The sequence below is a fragment of the Gavialis gangeticus genome, unplaced genomic scaffold (assembly GCF_001723915.1).
Source record: "Gavialis gangeticus isolate Ggan-Ray unplaced genomic scaffold, GavGan_comp1, whole genome shotgun sequence".
NCBI lineage: Eukaryota > Metazoa > Chordata > Crocodylia > Gavialidae > Gavialis > Gavialis gangeticus.
Genome location: NW_017729034.1, coordinates 52499948 through 52522782, shown reverse-complemented (window position 1 = coordinate 52522782; position 22835 = coordinate 52499948). Strand labels below are relative to the sequence as shown.

At 47.6% G+C, this 22835-nt stretch overlaps 1 protein-coding gene across 3 annotated transcripts in view; it reads left to right on the top strand.

Moving 5' to 3' along the window:
* SLC35F3 (solute carrier family 35 member F3) overlaps positions 1–22835 on the top strand; it is a 363020-nt gene that overhangs the window by 316275 nt on the left and 23910 nt on the right. For all 3 annotated transcript variants that reach the window (XM_019527341.1, XM_019527343.1, XM_019527344.1), the window contains one exon: positions 19841–20060. In XM_019527341.1, coding sequence (XP_019382886.1) covers positions 19841–20060 — 220 coding nt within the window. The remainder of the gene's footprint in view (positions 1–19840; positions 20061–22835) is intronic.

The window sequence follows — 22835 nt, the reverse complement described above, 5'->3', positions numbered from 1 at the left end:
CCTTGCCTTCCCTTCTGCAGCGGCCAAGGGTAGTTGAATGGAGAGAGAGAGGGGGTGGGGGTGGGGGTGGCCAGGCCTCAGCAGGCCTGAATATGATTGAGGAGGGGTTTAAACCACCACCCTGGCCTGCAGGGACCCCAACCAAGGTGTGCTTGGAGGGGAAAGGCGGAAGCAGCCCTTGCAGGCTTGTCCCTGCGGGGGCAGAGGGGCATGGCCAGACACCAACCAGGGCAATGCCTCATAGTTTCATAGTAGCTAGGGTCAGGAGGGACCTGAATGGATCGTCTAGCCTGACCCCCTGCTAGAGGCAGGAATGAATGCTGGGTTCACAAGACCCCAGACAGGTGATCATCCAACCTCCTCTTGAATTTGTCCAAGTTAGGGGTGAGGACCACGTCCCTGGGAAGTTGGTTCCAGATTTTGGCCATCCTAACTTAAAATATTACCTCCTGATCTCTAACCTAAACCTATTCTCCATCAGCTTATTACGATTGTTCCTCGTCACCCCAGCTGGTGCTGGGGAGAAAAGGGCTCTACCCATTTGCTGTTGATCTCCCCTGATGAGTTTGTAGGAAGCCACCAGGTCCCCCCTCAGCCTTCTCTTGCTGAGGCTGAACAGGTTCAGGTCTCTCAGTCTCTCCTCATAGGGCCTGTCCTGGCCCTCCTCTGAACCCTCTGCAGGCTGTCCACATCCCTTTTGAAGTGAGGCGCCAAGAACTGGACACACTACTCCAACTGCGGCCTGACCAGTGTCACATAAGACGGGGAGTATCACCTCTCTGGACCGGCTTGAGATGCACCTTTGGATGCATGACAAGGTATGGCTGGCCTTGCTGGCTGCGGTCTGGTGTTGGCGGCTCATGTTCATCTTGGAGTCAATAATGACTCCAAGATCCCTTTCTGCCTCTGTGCTTTCAAGAGGGGAACTCCCCAGCCTGTATGTATGCTGTGGATTCCTTCTCCCAAGGTGCAGCACCCTGCATTTGTCTACGTTGAACCCCATCTTAGTCTCATCTGCCCACTTTTGTAGTCTGTCTAAATCTATTTGCAGCCTCTCTCTCCCTTCAAGTGTGTCCACCTCGCCCCACATCTTAGTGTCATCAGCAAATTTGGACAGTGTTCTTTTCACCCCCTCATCCAAGTCACTGATGAATCCACAGGGTTAAAAACATTCTGATCTGTTGCGGTTTTTCAGGGGAAATGTTCTATTATTTTTCTCTAGTTAAAAATAAGTGAAAACAAAGAGCTGGGGTTTTCCAAAGGATTCCTTGAGTCTCTCCAGGGTCACTTTGAGGTTCAAAATGGATTCTTCTCCTTGTAATGCTGTTCCCTCAATGTTACTTTATAGACTGAGCAGTACTGAGTAGTACTGTTTTTACTCTGCTTCTGGAGTACATCAGAATAGAAAATGAGACTGAACACAGGTTCAGGGAATACAGAAAATGAGAAGCTGAAACATAAAAAGGGAGAAAGAGTATGAGAAATGGAATGACTCAGGAGTAGATCCAGGGTTTTCCAAAGGGGAGTGTGGGAGCAGCAGCCTATACTGCAAAGGTGGCTGTGCTCCCTACTCTCAGCCTCTCTGCCTACTAGTAGGGAGCTGGCAGGGAGCAGGGAGTGCAGCCACCCTTGCAGTATGAGTTGTTGTTCCTATACCCCCCTTTGGGAAATTTCTCATTTACAGTGTAGAGTTAAAGCAAAATGCTTCAAAGAAATATAGTGGGGGTAAAAAATGTAAATGCGTTTTCCATGTTACTTTAAATGTGGCATATGTTGACATAAAAATGAATGGACAGCACGGCCATGTAACAAGGAATGTTGTTACTAGTGACATCTGAAGTGTACCCTTGAGTTTTGGGACCTTTTGTTAACAAGACTGTGGCACTTCCTTTCCGTCATATAGGCAGAGGCAGTTAGGGTATGGAGAAGCTACATTTTTAGCAAGAATTATACCTTTGTAGTGCCACAAAAACCAACCATACAGCCATTCAAGGGTGTTTGCATGGAAAAGCAGTTCTGAAAAGAAACACTAGCTATTTCCAACAGCAACTTCTCAACAGTGCAACAACATGCCATGTGTAATGCCTGTCCAGTTACACAGTGTCACAGGGCATGGCTTGGTCCTCCAGCATCTCAGGATGCCATGTTCCTGGGGAGTCTGTCTCTCATCCCAAATGCTACTGCTCACAGGGTGCCATAAGGTCCCACTGCTCAACTCTGAGTCTCCTTGTGGACAAGATAAAATCTTTTCTGCCCAAAGAACATGGCAGAAATCCACTTCCTAAGCCCTCCTGCCACGCAAAAAAAATCTATTCCTGTCACACCAATACCTCTTTTGTGATCTACAAGCCAGGAGGAAAGACATTGAGCAGGAATTCATGGGTGTTTGAACTTGTTTCTGGGTACTGCCCAAACTGGCTTTTACAAGTAGCAAATGCCATGGACAGGGCAAAGGGGAGACTTCTCAGCACTGATCCTGAAGCAGAAGAAGTGTTGGAGCCCTGCAAAGTGATAGAATGGCTGGCAGGTCCACATCTGCTTGATGTAGAGACTGGCTGCTGTACTTTATAAGGCCGTGACTGAGACAAGGGGAGTTCCTGCAGCCCCACTCCTTTAGAGGCAACATCAGAGCCCTCCTCCTACCACTGTCCTCCCATGGGTTGCTGAGACAGGTGAATTGTGGTGCCAGCACCCACTGGATAGCCACTGACACTTCAGCACTGTAAACTTATCTATCCTGAATTGGTGGCAAATCAAAGACTGCTTGCCAGGGCCTGGACTGTGTGGCTGTAAATGGTACTGTGAACAGCCAGCAGAGGAGCTGAATGAGTTCTCTGAGGAAGTGGTAATAGTTTTTGACTCTGTGCCAGCAGAAGTGTGGCATGCAGATGCAGTGGACCTCTTGGTAGTGGACTTTAAGACATTCCAGGTCTTCTCTGCAGTCATTTCCCTGAACTCCACCCTCCAGGTGACTTCAGCAACTCCTTCCCTTATTTTATCAAAAATTGTCCTTTGCAGATAGATGAAAACCTTAATTATGCACCTGCTTTGTCTATATTTGAAACTGAATCAGCTCATGACTAATGCTATTTTCTATGGCGTCCTCACAACTTTCCAAAATCCGGTCTAAAATAGAATGATTTCTGCATGGGCAGCAGGGATCCATGGTAGGCGGGAAGGGGAACTGACAAGCTTTTCTCTGTGGAAACTGAACAGGTGTGCTGTGGCCATGCACACCCAGCGTGATGGGCTGTAGAGGGGCATTCCTGGCTGCTGTGGCTCCCAGGGTTGCCAGTATATCAGCACTTGCCTCTGTGCTCAGCTGCCCTGGGGACCTCGGCATATGCCCCCTCCCTCCCACAAAGCATTCTGGGATTGCTGTACATCAGCTCCCTCGCTGCAGTGCACTGGCAGTGCATGCTCTCACCATGCTGTATGGTAGTGCCGCTCAACCTTCCAGCCCTGTGGGCCAGATGAGTGCATGGAGCCAATCTGGTCCATGGGCCTGATCCAGCACGGGGCTGCCACATGGGATTGGCTTGCGGATGTGACTCAGCATGCTGGCTCAGCCCCACATGCCAGATCTGGCCATAAAACAATCCTGTGCACCAGCCCAACCCACTGGGCCAGATTCATCCGTGAAGTGATCCGGCATGCAGGGCTCTGTCATTTAACCCACAACACTCCCTATGGGTCTGGAAACTTGGCAGTGGGGAGAAGTAGCAGCCACTATTCTCCTGCTGCCACATTTCCAAACCCACAGTGAGCTCCATACACTGGGTGACGTGGCCTCACAGTCTGGATTCAGCCCATGGGCTGGAGTCCAAGCACCATTGCTCTATGACACTGGATGACCAGGCACTTGAGCAGCTCTATGCACATCTCAACCTGTTTCCACAACATTGCAAATTTCCCAGAACTTCTTAACACTTTAAAAGAATGCCTCTTCATACCCATAAGCCTGCCTAAGGTTTCCCATTGGGATATTATCTTTTTTCAAAAAAGGTCACTATTCATTCATTTGGATTGATCTGGATCTCAAAAACCCTCATTCCTTCATCTTAAGTGCCTAGGATTTCCTAAACTCTCCTGAGATCTCACATGGTGCTGGGGAGGCACATCAGTCATTGGTGGGCCCATTATGCACTTTGTTTTGCAATCATTGCTTAAAAAACAATAACCGTTCTGGCAGCAGGACCTGGAGCCCAGGACTCCTGAGCTCTCCCAGGAGAGTGCTGTTAAGTACTAGACAACGATGTTAGGCTTGCTCATGCTTCCACCTAAGGCTGTTTGGGCATTTTACATTAGACAACCATTGGTTACAAACCAGAAATGACCTCAGTGCAAGGAGTGGAACTGAAGGCTGGCTCCTCCCAAGGAAGTGCTGTAACCACTGGGTGTGTCTACATGAGGTGCTACATTGCCATAGCAATGCACTACAGCAACTTGGTGTCAGTGGGCAAAAACTGTGACACCACAGCTACGTTGCTGTAGCAATATGCTCCCTCCCTATAGCGCATCACTACAGTGACGTAGTGACTAAAAATAACCATGCGCTGCTGGCATGGCATTACCGTGTTACTGTAGTATGCTGCATTACTGTAGCATGGTGTTACTGCCGTTACTGCTGTTACTGCGCCTAAAGGAAATACTAAATGACAGCGCAGTTAACAACGACACCACAGGGGATACGTGTAGAGGTTACAAAGACAGGTTTTCTCTTGCTTGCTCTCCTTCCAGACTCATGGTTCTTGCATGGATAGCTGTCTAGTGGCCTGGTAACAGGACAGATACAGAGTGCTTTCACTCAGGCCTAGCGTGGCTGTCCTAGGAAGTGGGAGTTAGGGTTCAAATCTCCTCAGGATGATGCTAGTCTACAACCCATGTCTCTCATTTTCTGGGCAAATGCTCAAACCACTAGTGTGTTAGGCAAAAGGCCAGCAACACTCTCACCTCAGCAACACCTCTACCTTCAGAGGCAAGACTAGGCATTCTTCATTGCAAATGGAAGCACCTAATGCTTAGTGTGAGTCAGGCGCCTGGAAAAGGCCAAGAGTTCAGACACACCCATGTAGCTGCCTTCAGGTTTTCTGGATAACCACATACCTACCTCTCCCCATTCTCTACATAATGCTCCTAGGTGCCTACGTTTGGCCATATTGTATTGCCTTTTGGAGGCACCTTAATCATCCCATAGGCCTCCTCAGCACATAAACCTGATCAAAGTGGACCTCTCTCCTAGGCTCGGGCACTTGGAGTTTAAATCTTGAGATACCTAAATTTAGATTCCTTTGAGAACAAACAGGATCACACCTTAAATATATGGCAAAATTTTTCAAGGCACTACTGAAAGCAGCTACTGGTTCACAGATGTTAAAAATATTTTTTCCTTTGATCTGCTAGGAATTCAAGTAATGTTAAACCAACCCAAGCAATAAATTAGGGGCCACCAAAGCAGATCAGTGGTGCTCAACCTTTGGCCCATGGGCCAGAATCAGCCCACAGAGCCACGGCATCCAGTCCACAGGTCACGAAATTTGGTGACAAGAGGAGCACTGACAGCATTAATTGCCACTCCCCTGCTGCCAAATTTCTGGACCCATGGTGAGCCCCACGCAGTGCCATTCCTCTAAGGTGTTTCCAACACACAAATGTCAGTCTTTGATTTTTACCTTCTCCATAATAATGACTATTTTATCACATGCCTCTAAATTAGCCACAGTCTCTCTTGTGAAATAGCAATAAATAAATACATTTTTCAGAAGAAGAAGTTTCCTTTGTAAGAGAAGCTCAAATTAATTAATGGAATATTCATCCTAATGTAATGTCAGATCATGCAAGCTTGGGAAGCAATATATTTTGACACCTCAAGATATATTTAATGACTTTTAGGAATCTCGCTGTATACTCCAAGAGGTACAGAGTATGCTGGATCCCATGCTGATAAAAATCAGTATCCTTCCATGGACTTCAGTGAAGCTAAAGAGAGGAGCGACCACTCTTCTTGGACGCCTGGCTCCCCTCCCCTCCAGGACCTCAGTGCTTCCCCGACTATTCTCCTTAGCTCGTTGAAGTCCACCCTCCTGAAGTCTAGGGCTGCTGCCTTGCTGCAGGCCTTTGCCACCTTGCGCTGGATGGTGAATTCCAGCAGGCGATGATCGCTGTCACCCAGGTGGTCAAGCACCTGTAGTCCCCTCACCAGGTTGTCACCTGTGGCCAGCACCAGGTCCAACAAGGCGTCTGCCCTGGTGGGGCTGTGCACCTCCTGGGTTAGATGGAGATCCTGCATTCTGGCTAGAAACCTATGTGAGCGGTCAGACCTGGCTGACTGCTCTTCCCAGCAGATGTCTGGAAAGTTCAGGTCACCCATGATGACCACGTCCTTTGGTCACCCATGATGACCTAACTACCTCTGTGAGCTGACTTAAGAACTCCTGGTCTAGCTCTTCCCCTTGGTTGGGTCATCTGTAGTATACCCCCACCATTAAATCTCTTTCCCCTCGACTGCCTTGTATTCTAACCCAGAGCACTTCAGAGTGCCCCTCCTCTGACTCTTTGCTAATTGATGAGGATGGATATTCCTCCTTAATGTAGAGCGCCATGCCCCCACCTTTCCTCCCTGTCCTATCCCTCCTGTACAGCCTATAGCCCTTGATATTCACCGCCCAGTCATGCATTGGGTCCCACCATGTTTCAGTGAGCCCCACTAGGTCTGTGTTGGTGTCAGCTAGCAGGAGGTTAAGTTCCTTTTGCTTGTTTCCCATACTACGAGCATTTGTGTAGAGGCATTTGAGGCCTCCTGAGGATGTGTGCACTGGCCCCCTACTTTCAGCATTACCCTGGCCCCTGTTGCTTACCTGTGTATATGTTCCACTCGTCAGCCTAGGCTGGGCTGTACTTGTGGGTGTTGCTTGATTTGGCAGTCCAAGGCTTCCTCCACCCTCGTCTCCCCCTTCCTAGTTTAAAGCCCGCCAGAGGAGATATGCCAACCTAGAAGAAAACACACGCTTACCTTTAGGGGAAAGGTGGAACCCATCCCATCCGAGCATGTCTCTTGTCGTGATGTGCGGATCATTGTCGAGGAAGCCAAAGCCCACCTTGAGACACCATTCTCGAAGCCGCCAGTTGGTCTCTGCGATGCACGTCGCATGCCATCTTCCACGTCCGCTCACTGGTAGGATAGAAGAGAAAACCACCTGTGCGCCTATCTCCTTTAGCATGCCCCCCAGAGCGTGGTAGTCCGCCATCAGGCGATCAGGGCTTCTCCTGGCTGCATCATTAGTACCCATATGGATTAGGACCATGAGGTAGTAATTTGTGGGCTGGATCACGGACTGGATCATCCCCTTCACATCCTGAATCTTTACTCCAGGTAGGCAGTAGACCTCGCGTGTCGAGGGGTCCTGGCGACAGATGGGGCCCTCTGTATTTCTCAGGATGGAGTCGCCTATGACAGTCACTCAATGCTTTTTCCTCCTGGACTGCTTAGCTCCTTCAGCCTGCTCAGATCATGGAGAGTGTGGAGTTGCCTCCTCTCTGGTTGCCTCCTCTCCTTCCTTCTCCTCCAGAGTTGCCAGGGCTTCGTACCTGTTCTCCAGCTGGACTGGAAGAACTGGTACTGCTGTGTTACAAGCTAGTTCTGGTTCTGGATGTGACCGTCTGCCACTCTGCAGCGGAGGGCACTTCCCAAGGTGCTTCCACCTTGGGTGTGTGGTATTAGTCATTTTATCCAATGACTAATGCAAAATGCAGAAGCTGCACTGTGAGCAGCAGCCAGAGAGCCACTCTCCCTCCATCCCAGCACAGAGCCTACAGGATCAGGCTTTCTCTTACTTTCACTACTTCTGTTCCCACATATCTTTTCCTCTAGACTGCTCTGTGGGCCAGCTTTAACAGGACATATGAAGGATACAATTTAGACTAAGAGCTGGACCTGCAGGTCTAAAATGTTGAAGGGGCCTTGGTTCAGCCACACCCTGAGAGCAGCACCTCAGACATGGCCCTGTCTATAAGATATTTAGCCAGTGCTGGAGTTTGAATTAAACTTAAATGAATGCATTAAATGAGAATTGCTTAGTGTTACACTGATGTAACATTGTACTGTTGTAAGTGTGGGACTGTCAAGGTTCCTGTTCTGTATCTTTGCAGTCAGGTTTTCATATTTACTAAATGGCAAAAACTGAGTTTTCTATCTTTTTTACATGCATAGGCTCAGTGTAGATTTAAAGCAAGGGCCCTCACATGATTTTCAGTGCATGGTACACCCTTAAATAAATGTACACACTCATCTCTGATCCTGCCACAGACACAAGAATTCATCCTCTGCAAGGATGCATCAAAATGCATGTGTGATACCTGGGCTCCTCTGAGCCAGAGAAGAATGGCAACCCACACAGTTCCCCTCTAACAGCAGAATCTCCTCAGCAAAACCAGCCTGTAGATTCTTGCAGCCAACGTCAGGTCCGCCCCCCTGCCAATAGTTAGCTGTCTCAGCTTCTGCCGAGGTAGGATGTCTGGTATCCTGGCTCTGAGGTGGCACAGGCTCTGGGTGACAGCCATGACAGGCGATCTATTGTAGTGTGTGTATGTGTGTGTGTGTGTGAGAGAGAGAGAGAGAGAGAGAGAGAGAGAGAGAGAGAGCGCGCACCTATTTCTTAAGTTAAAACACACAAAATAATCCAAGAAGACTGCCTGCAAATATACAATTTGAAGAAGACTTTCACAACTAAACATGGATATACTGACTGCTGTGTAAGGTTCTGTATCTAATCCATGCTTTTTTATCAGACATTTTCAAGAGATCTGCTACTGATGTTCAGTCATTTTTCTCACTTCTGAAATGCAGATCTGGCTTAGTGGAGATGCCAGGTCTTGTTGAACTGATCAGAAAAGAGCTTGGTATGCCTCATCACAGCACCATATTTTTGTAGTTTTTTAAATAGCAGCCATGGGTGTGTCAAGTAGCTTCCAGAAAAAAGGCATGATCCTTGTCTCAAGGTCCCTACAACTGAATTGATTTCAGTGTTGTCATTCAGTGGTGCAGCAGCCTGCCCATGTGCTGTCAGTTGCATGGTCAGAGCCTTTCATCAGGCAAGATGTGAAGAGAGGGGCTAACAGCAGTAGCAAGACAGACAGGAAGGGAAGAAGGTGAGCAACATGACAATGTGGTGTTTCAGGACAGGTTAGTTTGCAGCACAGTAGAGTCGAACATTATTTAAAACAGAGAGAGAAAAAATAAAACCGTGGGAAGACACCTAATCCCTGGGAAATTTAGTCACAGAAGATACAGGTTATGAGAAAGCATTTAAAAAAGGAGAGGGGAGGGACTTCAAGGCACATTCAGGAAAGGCACTTCATGCTCTGAGTTGGCAGGAAAGAAGGTGTGGAGGCAGGCATGGGAGAAATTAATAAGCAGGACATGAATAAGCGCGACATCACAGTGGCAGGGAAGCTGAAGGCCAGAGCCAAGCACAAGAAGTAATAACACTGAGGAAACTGCGAGCTCAGTCTGGAGAAGCAGAAGAGGGCAGGCCTGACTGCTGCATTCCACTGAGCACAGTGGCACTCAGCCTTGTGGCCCCATGGGCTGGATAAGCAGTACAGGGTCAGTCCATGGGCCATATCCTGCACAGGTTCAGCACATGGGATCAGTCCATGGGCCTGGTCCTGCATGCCTGAATATGGCCACACAGCAACCCAATTCAGTCATGCACTGAGCCAGTGCCACATGCCTGGACCTGGCCACACACTGGCTCTATCTGTCAAACAGAGCCACGTTATCCAGCCTGCAGGGTTCCCTGGACATTTGGAAGCAAGGGAGTGGCAATTAACATTGCTGCTACTCCTCCACTGCCAAATTTCCAGACCATGGGTCAGCCCTGCAGGCTGGATGACATGGCTCCACAGACCACGGTTGAGCAGTGGTACCTCTGGCCTAGTGTATGGTAATCATTTAGACATGCTACAAAAGGCTACTGTTATGCTTTAGTAGCTTACACTTAATTTGTAACTAGAATTCAGGGACTAGAATTTAAAAAGCAACCCTGCTAGTGTATAATTCAGCTCTCTGTCAGCTGTGCTGGCTCTGCAGGGCTAACAGAAGTAAAAAAAATATTTTTGTCTCCAACACAGACAGGACTGAATATGTACAAGATGTAGCACTCACAAGGGCCACTATACTAATATGATGGTCACTTTTCAGCCAAGAAACAGCAGAGAGATGTGACCAGGAGCAGCAGCCAAGCACATGGCCAGGGAGGTTCTTTCTCAGGATGCCCAATGCAATGCAATGCAATGTAATGCACTACTGTGTCATAACAGATAAGGGGCTGTTTGACCAATTACAGGCAGAAAAGAACTGTTTTTGAGACTCACAGGATATACAGGAAGGAAGCCAAGGTGAGGGAAGAGGAGTAAGGCTTTTGTTGAAGACACATAGGTGAGGGAAGGAATTGGAACCCACTAAACAAATCCTTGGTACTCTCGCAGTACAATTAGCAGACTCATTCTTAATGACCTGTAATCCCGAACTCTCCGTAGGCACTTTTGTGGAATGTGATGGCAGTAGGTAAAATGATGGAATGGCTCAGCAGGGAGGTGCTGAGAAAGACCCTCATAGCAAATTTTTTTCCTGAACAGACAGCATCCATTAAAAAAGAGTTAGTTATAAGTAAATATCAGAAAAATGAATCCTATGTTTGATGTTGCATTCTTTCAAGCAGCTATTCTGACTCCAGTTCTCTTTGCCTCAGTTGATCCATCTGTAAAATGAGCATAATGATATTGAATGCTCTTTGTATATTGCTTGAAGATCCACTGCTGAGTAGTACTATACAGTATTTTTATTATTGCTATTACTATTATTATTTTTATCAGCGCCTGTTCAAGGGAGAATGCAGAGAAGCAATTTAAATGCAATTGTATTTCATAAGCACACAGCACTTTTCTGTGTATTTACTTTGTGAACCTAATGCACTAGGGTTAAGACTCACAGTAGGACCAGATGTAGGTGAATGCTGAAAAAAAAATCCTATAGAAATATTTTTTATATTTTAAGTAGATTCAGTTTGATTCTGTTCTTACCTGTATTGTGTTCCCTTATTGTTATGTTCACAAATTATCTAGCAAATGAACCCAGCAGGAAAAAAAAACCCCTCTGAAACAGTAAGCATTCAGCAAATATTGGAGGTGAACCTCCCATTGAAATTTTTAGGGTAACCTGGAAAATGTAAAGACAGGACTAGTAGGGCCAGATTCTGATGGCATGTCTTTGATATATGTCACACATTTCTTTCATTGCTTCCTTGTTCTTGCCATCTGTCCATTAATTTGGGTCTGCTTTCTTTCGGGCATTTTTTCTTTTGTTTTTCCCCTTTTATACAGTTTGCCAGCTCTCTTGCTTGCTGTATTTACCACTGAGTCAAGCCTAGCTAAGTGTTTTTTTGTCCCTTGTATACTCCAGAACACAAATAGATCCCTGTTGTTATATGGAGACAGCCTTGCTCTCTCTTCCTTTAATGGATTTCAGAGTGTTTAGGGAGACCAACATTGTCACTATTATTATGGCATGTATCTATTTAATGCAGGCAAATAGAAATCAATTCTAAGTATATCAATAGTTGTCTCTCTTTGAGCTGCCATCAGCACGCTTCTCAGTGCAGAAAGACTGACATGGCATATCCTAATTTAAAAACTGTTTGATCCAGAAGCTCTAGTTTCCTGAATACAATAATTATTTGCTCCTTTTATCTTCTGAATATTGTATGCTATATATAGATGCTTACTGTTTGGTGCATCTATATGTGCATAGGCTGCTGGATGGGTTTACTCCAGAATAATTTACTTTGGAGTAAACCTACCTGGGTAGACATCTACATGCACACCCATTTCATGGTTTCATAGTTGGTAGGGTCGGAAGGGACCTGAGCAGATCATCGAGTCCGACCCCCTGCCATGGCAGGAAAGAGTACTGGGGTCAAACGACCCAGCAAGGTTTTCATCTAGCCTCCTCTTAAAGACCCCCAGGGTAGGAGCCAGCACCACTTCCCTTGGAAGCTGGTTCCAGATCCTAGCCACCCTGACAGTGAAGTAGCGCCTCCTGGTATCTAGTCTGAATCTACCCTCTGCCAGCTTGTGACCGTTATTTCTAGTCACTCCTGGTACTGCTTGGGGGAACAGGGACTCCCCCAATGCCTGCTGGTACCCTCTGACATGGGAGGAAATTTTCTGGTCCTGGCAGCAGCCTGCTCCCACCCACTCTGGACCTGCATCAGCCCCCTGTAGCTGCCAGAGGGAGCTCCAAGTTTTCCCTGGGTGCTAGCCTAAATGCTGACAAGGAGCTTGGGGCCAGGAGACAGCTGTCTCCTGGCAGGGGCTGAGAGATTACTCCCTGCCCCTGGGAGCTGCCTGCTGTTGAGGCAAACACCAGTGGCAGAGCCCAGGTGGGGACAATGTCCCTCTGCCCCAGCAGCAGTGAGCTCCTGGCCCTGGCTCCCCGATCAGGAGCAGGGAGCTTGGATAGAGCTGCAGGAGGGGGGCAGGTCCCAGCCCCCTGCCCCTATTCACTGATGGGGCAGCTAGCAGTGAGCCCATGGTACTCAGTGGGGGCTCACCTGGGGGCTTGCTTCTAGCTGCCCCACTGACAGATCAGGGTAGGGGACAGGGGGCTGGGACCTGCCCCTCGCCTGCAGCTCTTCCCAAACACCCTGCCTCAATCACCCCATGGGAGCATGGGACTGGACAAAATCTGCAGAGCTGGGACCTGCCCCTGACCAGGACAGCTCCCAGCCAGCCTCAGACAGTGCAGGAAAGCCTGAAGCCTGTGCATACAGCCTGAAGCTGGCTGGGGACTGCCCAGAATGGGACAGTCCTCAGCCACCTCCAGGCTGCAGGTCCAAACTTCCCTGTGCAGCCCAGAGCTGGCCAGGAACTGTCCCAAGCAGGGGCTGGTCCCAGCCAGCTCCAGGCTGGGCGGGGAACTCTGCTCGTGCAGGGAGCTTCCTGACCCTGCTCTGTGATCATGGAGTGGGAGCTGGGAGCTCCCTCCTGCCAAGGCAGCAGGACATTATCGGTGCCCAGGCTCCAGTGGCAGAACCCATCTCAGAAGCAGGCAGTTTCTGGGGATAGAGAGCTATCTCCTGCCCCCTGCTGCCTGTCTGATGAGGAGAAAATTTGCTTTCAGTCAGCTGTGTACATGTGCCTTACTGCACAGTAATTACTCAGCAGTTAATTTGCTACTTGCATTTGCAGTAGCAAATTAACTGCTGAGTAGAGCAAATTACTGCACATTAAGGGTCTGTACGTGCAGACACAGATGCTTATTGTTCAGTAATTTGCTCTACTGCACAGGAAAGCGTTTTATGTATGCAGTGCCTACCACTTTAAGACCATCGGGCAGACTGTGGAGCAGCTGGCAGGTGGGCTCAGGCTGAATTAGGTAGTCACCTGACTGCAGAGGTCTGCTTGATTGGAGGGGGGCTGGGCAGACAGAGTATAAGCTGAGACCCTGGGGGCAAGGCTGGCAGTTACATCAGGGGAGCTGAAGGAGTTACTGCACACAGTTTGAGAACTGCAGCTCCTGGAACAACCTGGAGGAAAGGATAGGAACTCTTGGGGATGAAGGAGGTTCCAGGGGACCCTGAGGGGTCCCTAGCCTGGCTGGGGTGGAGAGAGTGGGGTCATGCAACCAGGCCCCCAGAGAGTAGAACTGGCTTCCTGGAGAGAGTGTGGTCTGCCTGGCCAGGGCAGCAAGCCAACAGATGAAATAAAATAAGCCTATGGAGCTCAGAGGCCAGGGGCATGAGTAGAACTGTGCTAGGCAAAAGGGGTACCAGCAAAGTGCTGAGAATGAAGAACATGAGGAGCTTGAGGCCCTGGGACTGGTGTATGGGTTTATGGCTCTGAGAGTGAGGCCCAGATTGAGTAAGAGGGTAGATGGCCAGGGAGGCATTGTACCACCTTGACTGGCCCAGGCAGGGCCAAAGGGCAGTGGTGTCCACTGTGCCATAGAGGGCCAGGCACGCCAACTAGTCAGGGAGTGGGGCCAGGCCTAGACAGGCAAAGGTCTCTAGAGTGGGGGACCACCGGTGAGATGTGGGAGGCGGAACCATCTTAACCCATATGAATGGGACAAGTAGAGCCACCTGAAAGTCAGAATGCAAGGAACCGACATAAGGCTGAACAAAGGGTTATGGTGAGCCCAAAGAAGAACTAGGGGCCAGAAAAGAGAAAAGTCTTCCAGGTAGGAGGAGGTATACCCCAAGGGAGAACAAGAAAGAGCTCAACAGGGCAGGGTGGCCTGCCGCTGGTCCTGGGTAAGATCTGAAATTGCACCCTACTGCAGCTGGTTAGTGTGGGGGCAGTCTCCAGGAAATGCCACTCATGGGCCACTCCAGGGGAAGGCAAGGATATGGCATCAGAAAGCCTCAGCGCCCACTGCCTTGTGGGTGACCCCGTGGAGGAGAAATGCTAATGGGGCACACCCTGACAGAAAATCACTATGGGACCAAGGCCTACTGGGGACCAAGGCCCACTGAGTAGGGCCTGAGGCCTAAGGAAGACAGTGTAGGGCCAGTGAGGGGCCAGGGCCAGGATCCAGAGAGGGACCTGAGGCCTAAAGTGTGAAAGTATGGGTCAGTGGGGGGGCCAGTGTGTAAGTGTGGCCTACATGGGCCAGAAGTCAAGTGTGGTTCAGTAAGGGGCCGGGGAAGTAGTGAATTTGGATGCCATCTGGAAGGCATGGGACACAGTATAGGGACAGTTTGGAGCTGCATGTTTAGTCGAAGGCACCAGGGCCACAAATGGGGCAGCCTCCTTCATTACATCAATTTGTTTTACATCAAAAGCATGGTGGGTGAGATTAGGATAGACTGCCCTAAACAGAGGCAGCATCGATCTTTTCAGAAGCCCAGGAACCCCCCTGTTGCACTCCCATTCTTTACCAATTTTGCAACAACGTTGGGACCTCATTCTCAGACCATGTTATCATTTACACCTGTGCGAGTGAATCGTTTTGCTCTGGTGTGACTACTCAAGGCAGTGCAGGGTTGGGGCTCTGGGGTTAGATGCCAACCCACAGTGAAACCCTTTGGCTCCACACTGGTATCATCTATCCGTCCATCTGCCTGCCTGGCTGCCTACCTACCTAAATATTAAGCCTAATGAGCTCTAGTTGAAGCATCCCACAGCCATTTTTGAACACATAGGACTGAATACACGTGACACTGTGAGCCATAGGTGATGCATAGGGGGGTTATGGGGTGGGGGGGGTTAAGATTGGCTGCCAATGGTTGGGGAGTGGGGAGTAACAGCTGATCAGTGGCCCCCCAAGAATGTGGGGGTGCCAAGAGAAGTACTGGTGGCACTTCTGGGTTTGCCACCGGCACTTCAGCAATTGGCTGCTGCCCACCCCCCCATTGGCAAGCAGCTGCTGGTGCCCCCCCAGGATCAGGAGGCACCAGTTGCCCATGCTGTGGGTGTTTTAGAGTGGCTCTCTGGAAACTGCTCTAATTAAAATGTCCCCCACCCCATCCCCACGTACATATACAGGCAGCCTAAGTACCTTAATCATCAGGCTATTGGATGGTAAAGAAGAAAGACCTTCCACCTCTCTTGTTTAAGCCGTCCCATGGTGCAGAAAAGAATTCAAGATTCACTGAGCCAGGAAAAGGAAGTAGGATTGAACATGATCTGTAACACCAATGATTAGGACAGCCACTTGGGTTAGGTTACAACCTTGCTTTAAGTACACTGTGGCTAGGGACAGACATTTAAAAATCCTGAGCCTGAATTGATTCAGTCTTTGCAGGTTAATCCAGCCTGGCTGGGCTGAACCAGTTTGTATCTGTACAGACATCCCCTCTGGACTGAAGAAACATAGGCACGTGCTCGCAGGGGCTCAGGCTAGATGCCAGAGGAGCACTAGAGCAGCCCTCCCTTCCCTTCTACCGTGCTGAGCTGAGGGGGGGTGGTGAGGCTCCAGCAGGATGCTCAGATTAGGGAGGGGTTCCTCCCCTTCCCCCTCCCTGCCCCACTGCTCCTGACCAGTGACAGAGCCAGCAGGGAGTTACACAGCATTTACTTAAACAGCAGGGAGTTACACAGAGAGTAACACTGTGTTTATCAGCCCATCAAGAAAACAAAAACCTCTCTCATTTGTTCAAGCCCTTCTTTTAGCTCCAAAAAGCCATAAGTGGACACTCTACTGTCTGTTTTCTCAGTCTCTTATCAATGGAGATGTGTGACGTTTTCATACCCGCTAATAGATTTAGCTATGCTGACAGCATTCTGTAATATAGACTTATAATTTAGTTACATTAAACATTCATTGGATAATACATCGATGGTCCTTTGAGTAGCGAGTGAAATCCAGGTGAGTGCTCTAAAAAAACTAGGCCAGAAAATAATGTTCCTCCTTACTTCCTTCTTCAGGGAAAATTATAGTGTCAGTTGGGGTTAGCATTGTAACTACCATTACATCCCATACAGCAATTGCTCTTACATATTATGGTGAGGAGCGCCACAGAAAAGCTTAAGACAGACCTGTGGATAGATAACTGCTTATGGCCTGCCTAAATTGTTTGCTCCTTTAATAATCCTTAGTGCAATCACACTTGTTTTCCTCATAATCTTTTTTTATGTATATCTTCATTACCACAGCAAATGGCAGTTTAACTGAGCCCCATGATGCTTGTCAATAACACAACCAGCTCATCAAAAACATTTCCAAACATGAGGAGCTGCACATCCCCAAATAAGCTAAACCAAAAATGGCTATTGCCTAAATTGCATGCTAAGTAAGTAAAACATAATCATATTAAAAGGTGTTGCACTTACATAAAGCTTTTAAATAACATGCTCCAGAGAAAAAGAATTGCTCCTAAGCCTTCTTCCCACCAATATCTCCTTACATTTTTAAACAATATTAATCTTTCATCTACTTGTTTCTTTCTTTAATTAGTATCCCATAATTGGCCTGATTCCTACTGCTTTGAACTTGTAAAAATGACTGTCTGAAACCCTGCCTAATAGCATGGATGCATTTTTATGATCACTTTGCAAGGAGATAAATACCTACAGAAGATTCAACCCAGACCCGGTTGTCACATGGTTGGGGAGGCAGAAGTACATTCTGAGCTGTTCTGAGCCATCCTACATAGTTTGGTTTATTGATGCCACAAGCAGAAAGGGAAAGTGACTGGGGATAAGCCTCTGGTATCAACAAATAGACAGGGGAGGTTAAGTGAGTTATGAGAAGGCATGAGAGGAGTATTTACTAAAAGTGAATCATTTGTATAAAACAGCCATCTTCACTTTCCCGGCTTGAGCTTCATGTGTACAACTTTCTGATCACCAGCATGTAGTTTCTGAAAACCCTCTCCTCAAAAGCAGGGTTCAGAATTGCTCACTTCTGGTGAAATTTTCCTTTTCACTTTGTATTTTGCACATTTGACCTATTATTGTATTGGTCATATCAGGGCTGAAGTACATAGAGCCCATAAGAAGTTAATGTGTGGCCCCAGGCTGCCACTCCTCTCCTGGCTCCAGTGGTTGCTCCAGTGGAGATCTCCAGACTCTCCTCCCCCCTCCCCCACAACACACCTTCCCTAGCTTTCACTTCCTGCCCTCCTTGCATGCATGGTGTGGGGGGTGGGGCAGGGAGGACACCCACCCACTGCTGCTGGGGGCAGTCTGCAGCTGGGCAGATGAGGGGGGTCCTTGGCCTCCTCTGGTGTGACCTCCACAACAGTCAGCCTCCTCAGTGTGCACCCCCTGGCCTTAAGATGTTGAATTGTTTGAATAGAGTCAAATGATAACCGAATCCTACTTTCTTTTCCCATCTGTCAGCTCAGCAGTGGCAATGAAGCCAAATAAACTCATGCCACTCATTCAGTTCATATGGCCTAGCAATCAGCCATGATACTTTGGCTTCCATGCATGACACCAGGGATTTCATTGTGGTCTTCCATATAAGCATTAGCCAGGGCTACAGTTACAGGATTTCCAATGACAGGTAAGAGCAGATGAATTTGATCCAGCAAGCTGCCAACTAGAACTAAATTATCTCTAGGAACAAATTGATCAAAGTGGAGCAAAGGTACTTATGAATCCAGCCACATGGTTAGATGTTGAGAAGTGAATAACAACTAACTGACCTGCATATATAATAGTCTGAAAGTATGATGTTATTGGTCACAAATTTTCTATGTTCAGGCTATAAACTGAAGGGCTGCAAACAACTGAAGAAATGGGCATCTTTTGGGAAATCTGGGAAACCTGATGGGAAGGGGGGGCTTGCTCTAGTGTCCCCCTGGTTTCTAGCTTGAGCCAGTGCAGGCATGTGCCTGCATTTCCAGAATCAAAAGTGAATGTCAATTCACTTGCTTCCTGGTTCAATCTATGCAGGTTAGACTAACCTACAAAGATTGAATCAATTCAGGCTCAGGCTTTTTGAAGGTCTGTACTTACTCCATGTGAATAGTTTGAATTAGACTGCAAACTGTGTTCTTAATATTACAGATATTTGCGTTTCTATTTTGTATTCTTGAATTTCTATGCAAATAGTTTGGCTGGAGCATGCCGTTTTGGTTCTGCTGTAACAAAGAAGCTGACTGAATCCAGCTTTTAATTTAGAACCACAGAAGATATCTTGAACATATGTTTTCAGTCCTGTGCACTATCTTTTCCTTCCCTTATAGCCCTTATCTCAATTCTCAGCATGGCATTTGATATAACACATTTATAACGCCTCACTTTCCACCATCCATGACTTATCCCTTGCCAGTATCTCCACATCTGTGTGCTCTCCCTCTCTTGCTGCATTCCTTCCATCCTTCTCAAGTGAATGCCCAAGTGCTCTTCAATCTTCCTCCTTTGCTTTGATCATTTCTTGCCAAATGCACCATAAACAAACCCTCCACATTCATTTTCCAATCGTATGAGCAGTACTAAAGACCCCTGACTTCCTGAATTTCCAGCATTCTTCATATTAATCCCTAGCATTGTTGTTTGAGTGCATCCACATCCCTCAAAGCATATGCTCCTTACTTCCAGCAATGATTACTTACCTCCAGCAATCATTATTACAACTCCTTCTGGCTTGCTGTCCTCACCAAACATCAGTGTACCACAGACTGACAATCTCTGTCTTCCTCAGATATCATCATGCCAGTTGTCACTGTTCACTGATCCAGTTGTTTCATCCCTTCTGGCCTTACCATTTCCCCTTTTCTCTACAATAGCCGTTCAACTAGTCACAGGCCAATCTCTCTTCCCAGGGTGGGCCCTTGATAATAGGAGCACCTTTCACCTGTCTGATGGACAGGCCTTGCCTTGAATTTAATTTTGGTGAGCCTCCAGCCAACCCTGCATAACTATCCACCTGTTCTCTTTTTGCTGATCAGCAAGGCAGCATGGTACAATGATTGATAAGGCCAAAAGGTTGGTAGTCAGGAGGCATAGATTCTGCCCCAGTTTTGCCACCAATGTGCTGGATAGCTATGCATAAGTTCCTGAACCTATTTGTGTCCTAGTTTTCATATGTGTTCACTGAGAACAAAGATACAAAGTGCTTTGGCATATAGATTAAAAGCACTATGTTCAAGCCCATTATTATCATTGTTGTTATTATGAACTTTGAGCCACTTTTCTCCTTACTCTCATGTAGCTGCCCTTTTCATATTTATAATCCCTTTTTCGATTCATTATTTTTTTGGACAAGTGACGGCTTTTGCACTAGACTGAAATTACTGGTACCTCCCCCGCCCCCCAAGAGCTTTCTTATGAATACAAAGTATGAATGCCACTTAGCTATAATAACATTGCTTTTCTTTCCTTGTTTTAGGGAGTGCTGCCAATTTTTTGGAGACAACGGCTTGACTCTGAAGGCTTTTTTTACCAAGGCAGCACCCTTTGGTGTTCTTTGGACACTCACAAACTACCTGTATTTACATGCAATAAAGAAGATAAACACGACGGATGTCTCCGTGCTGTTCTGCTGCAACAAAGCTTTTGTGTTCTTGCTTTCATGGATTGTTCTCAGGGACAGGTTCATGGGAGTGAGGGTAAGTGACTCCTGTCTGTCTCTCTAACTCTTTCATGTTATCCTTTTCCCAATATATCCCCATTGGCTCGTTTGGATCAAGTAACAGTTTTCCCATATCACATAAAAGGGGAAACCTGAATCAGCATAGAGTCACAGAATTGTAGGGCTGAAAGGAACCTCAGAAGATCATCTAGTCCAACCCTTTGCTCAAGGGAGTAGCATCCCTGACTAAACCATCCTCAGTCAAGTGGATTTTAAGCAAAGCAAAACTTCTAGGCACCCTGCCAACTAGGGGAACCCTCAGGTCTGAATGATATCTAGGAGGAATAGGACACCAAGGAACAAGATCCTCAGTAGTATATTAATCTCATATCCTTGCAAATTGTACAAGCCACCTTTCCTGCTGTCTTTACCAGACAGCACACACCGAGAATCATCACTGTGGGGCTATCTCTAGGCCCCTGCCGCCACTTCCTCTTAGAACTCAGTTTCTTTGCTCATTGTTCCTTAGAAACAAGGTACCTTATGCCAACTTGGAGTGAGAAGGATAAGTAGTATCCCCAGGTCGTTGTGAACATTTGTCTTCATGTGCCTGGTCTCTTTTGATAAGAAATTAGCCTGTGAGACTTAGAAAACATTTTTTAAATTCCACTTATCCGCAAGCTCTTTACCTATCCTTGCGCCATTTGTTCACATTATGTGAATGTATTTGTACTAGCTAATATTTAAATATAACAAAACCCCTATCACATTGGAGTATTATTAAGTTCTGTATAACTGGTTGTACACTTCAGCTGAGGTAGACATGGAGGCAGATAATTTAGGTTCCTTTCCTCAAGTGACTGTTTCCACAGCAGTTTGTTTAAGTATGCAAGTGGTGAGGAACAAATATAATGGCCTTGTAGAGCAACCGAGAGCAGACAGCAATCCATTCCTTGACTGTTTAGTGCAGGCTAGGAGTTAGAGAGATCTGTATGGAAATACCTGAAAGCCACTCTCAAAGGTAGAAAGCTAGAGAGAGCTCCAAGGTCCTAGTCTGTGTCCATTCATTGAGGCAGAGAACCAGGTTGTATCCTCACATGAATAAGATAGTGTGCATGAGCCTGAGAGCCCCTTGTGTGTTCCATAGCAGATGTTGTCAGCACAGCTGTAATGCACTGTGTTAACTTCACTACTCAATGTCCATGGGAAGACACTGGCTTCCTCACAGCCTGCTCACTCTCCAGCCCTGCCATACCTTTCAGGGACATGTTATATCCTACAGCCTGGAGAAGGATTTCATTATCCTATGAAGCTGACTGCACAAAAGGATTTGGGCTTTTCAATAGGCACCCTGCCAGGCAGAGGAACCTTTCAGTCTGAGTGCGGTAGCCCCATTCTCCATAACTTGTAGGAAGAATTAGACCCCTAAGAACAGGAGCCAGCAAGATGAGCTGGAAGCCACCTGAGTTAGCTAGTCAAGTGTTTTTTCTGTCCCACTCCTGGCTGGAGGGAGTGTCTGCCAATCTCTCCTGTGGAAGCTGTTTCACTTTATATGTTCGTTGGGTCAGAGGCAATGCCTCGGACTGTGCTTATGAGCAACCTGAGAAATAAGCCTCTCTAGCTATTTCCCACTCCCTGTGCACCACCAGCTGAAAATTTGACTTGTAGCTGTGGTAGAAGCAGCTCCAGGCACATCCCTGCCAGTCCATTTACCATGCCCAAGACTGAAGGCTTATCCACACCATGGGACACTGTGTCTCAGCCAGACCCTTCCCAAGCAGGAGTCACCTGTCTGCTGCCACAGACATACTCCACAGGAGGCCTCCTTAGCAACTGCTGTCATGCCTGCCAGACACCAAGGTCTTGAGAGCAGCTACAAAGAGGCAACAGTATATGGCTTTGCTTGCATAAATCCAGGTTTGGAGCATGTCTCTGGGGAGGGCTTGCTCAGGCATGGCCTGACTTGGACACACTGGGCTCCTAGGCATGTGCAGGGAGGCTTCTCCGACGTGCTGTAATTCCAGCATGTCAGAGCAGACTCCAGCATCACATGTATCAGCATCCCCGCACTGAAAAATGGTGGCGGGGCACTTTAAACTGAAGCTCATTCAGCAAGCTTTAGTTCAAGGTGCCCTGCTGCCATTTTTCAGTGCGAGGACACTGATATACGTGATGCTTTTAATTAGTGCAGCTCTTGGATCTGCGCTAATTGAAGTGCCCCCCTCTAGCCTCCTGGAGCATGTCTATAAACACCTACTGTCGCTGTGGAATAGACAAGACTTAAGAGGATCCAGCTGATGCAGGGCAGGGCTTCACAACTCCCTCACCCTGAGCACTGACCAATCCATATAGACACAGCCAGTGAATTATCTAACCCTGCCCTAGCTGATACTTCTTGCTTTATCCAAGTGGAACCATTGCAAGAGGTAAGACTGACAGGGCCCCTCACCATAATACCCTAGCAAGCCCAGTGGGTAGAGCACACATCTGAGAGTCAGGAAATATATTGGATCAAGTCTCTGCTCCAAATCAGGATCAGTGGGGATTATTGGAAGCTGGATCTTCAACATCCGGGTGAGTGACAGTCACTAAGCTATAGGGGTCTAAGGAAAGATTCAGCAATTCTGCTAACTTGTCTTCAGGTTAGCCAGGCTCTGAAAATGCCAACTGAATCAGGCCCAGAGGCTAGCAGTAATTGAGGGGGGTTTGGAGGCTCTTGGTGGGGCCTCAGTGTTCAGCGTAGGCTCCTAAAGTGACAGAGAAGTATGAAGTCCCCCTATGGATTTAAGGCTTGATCCAGTAAAAGACATGG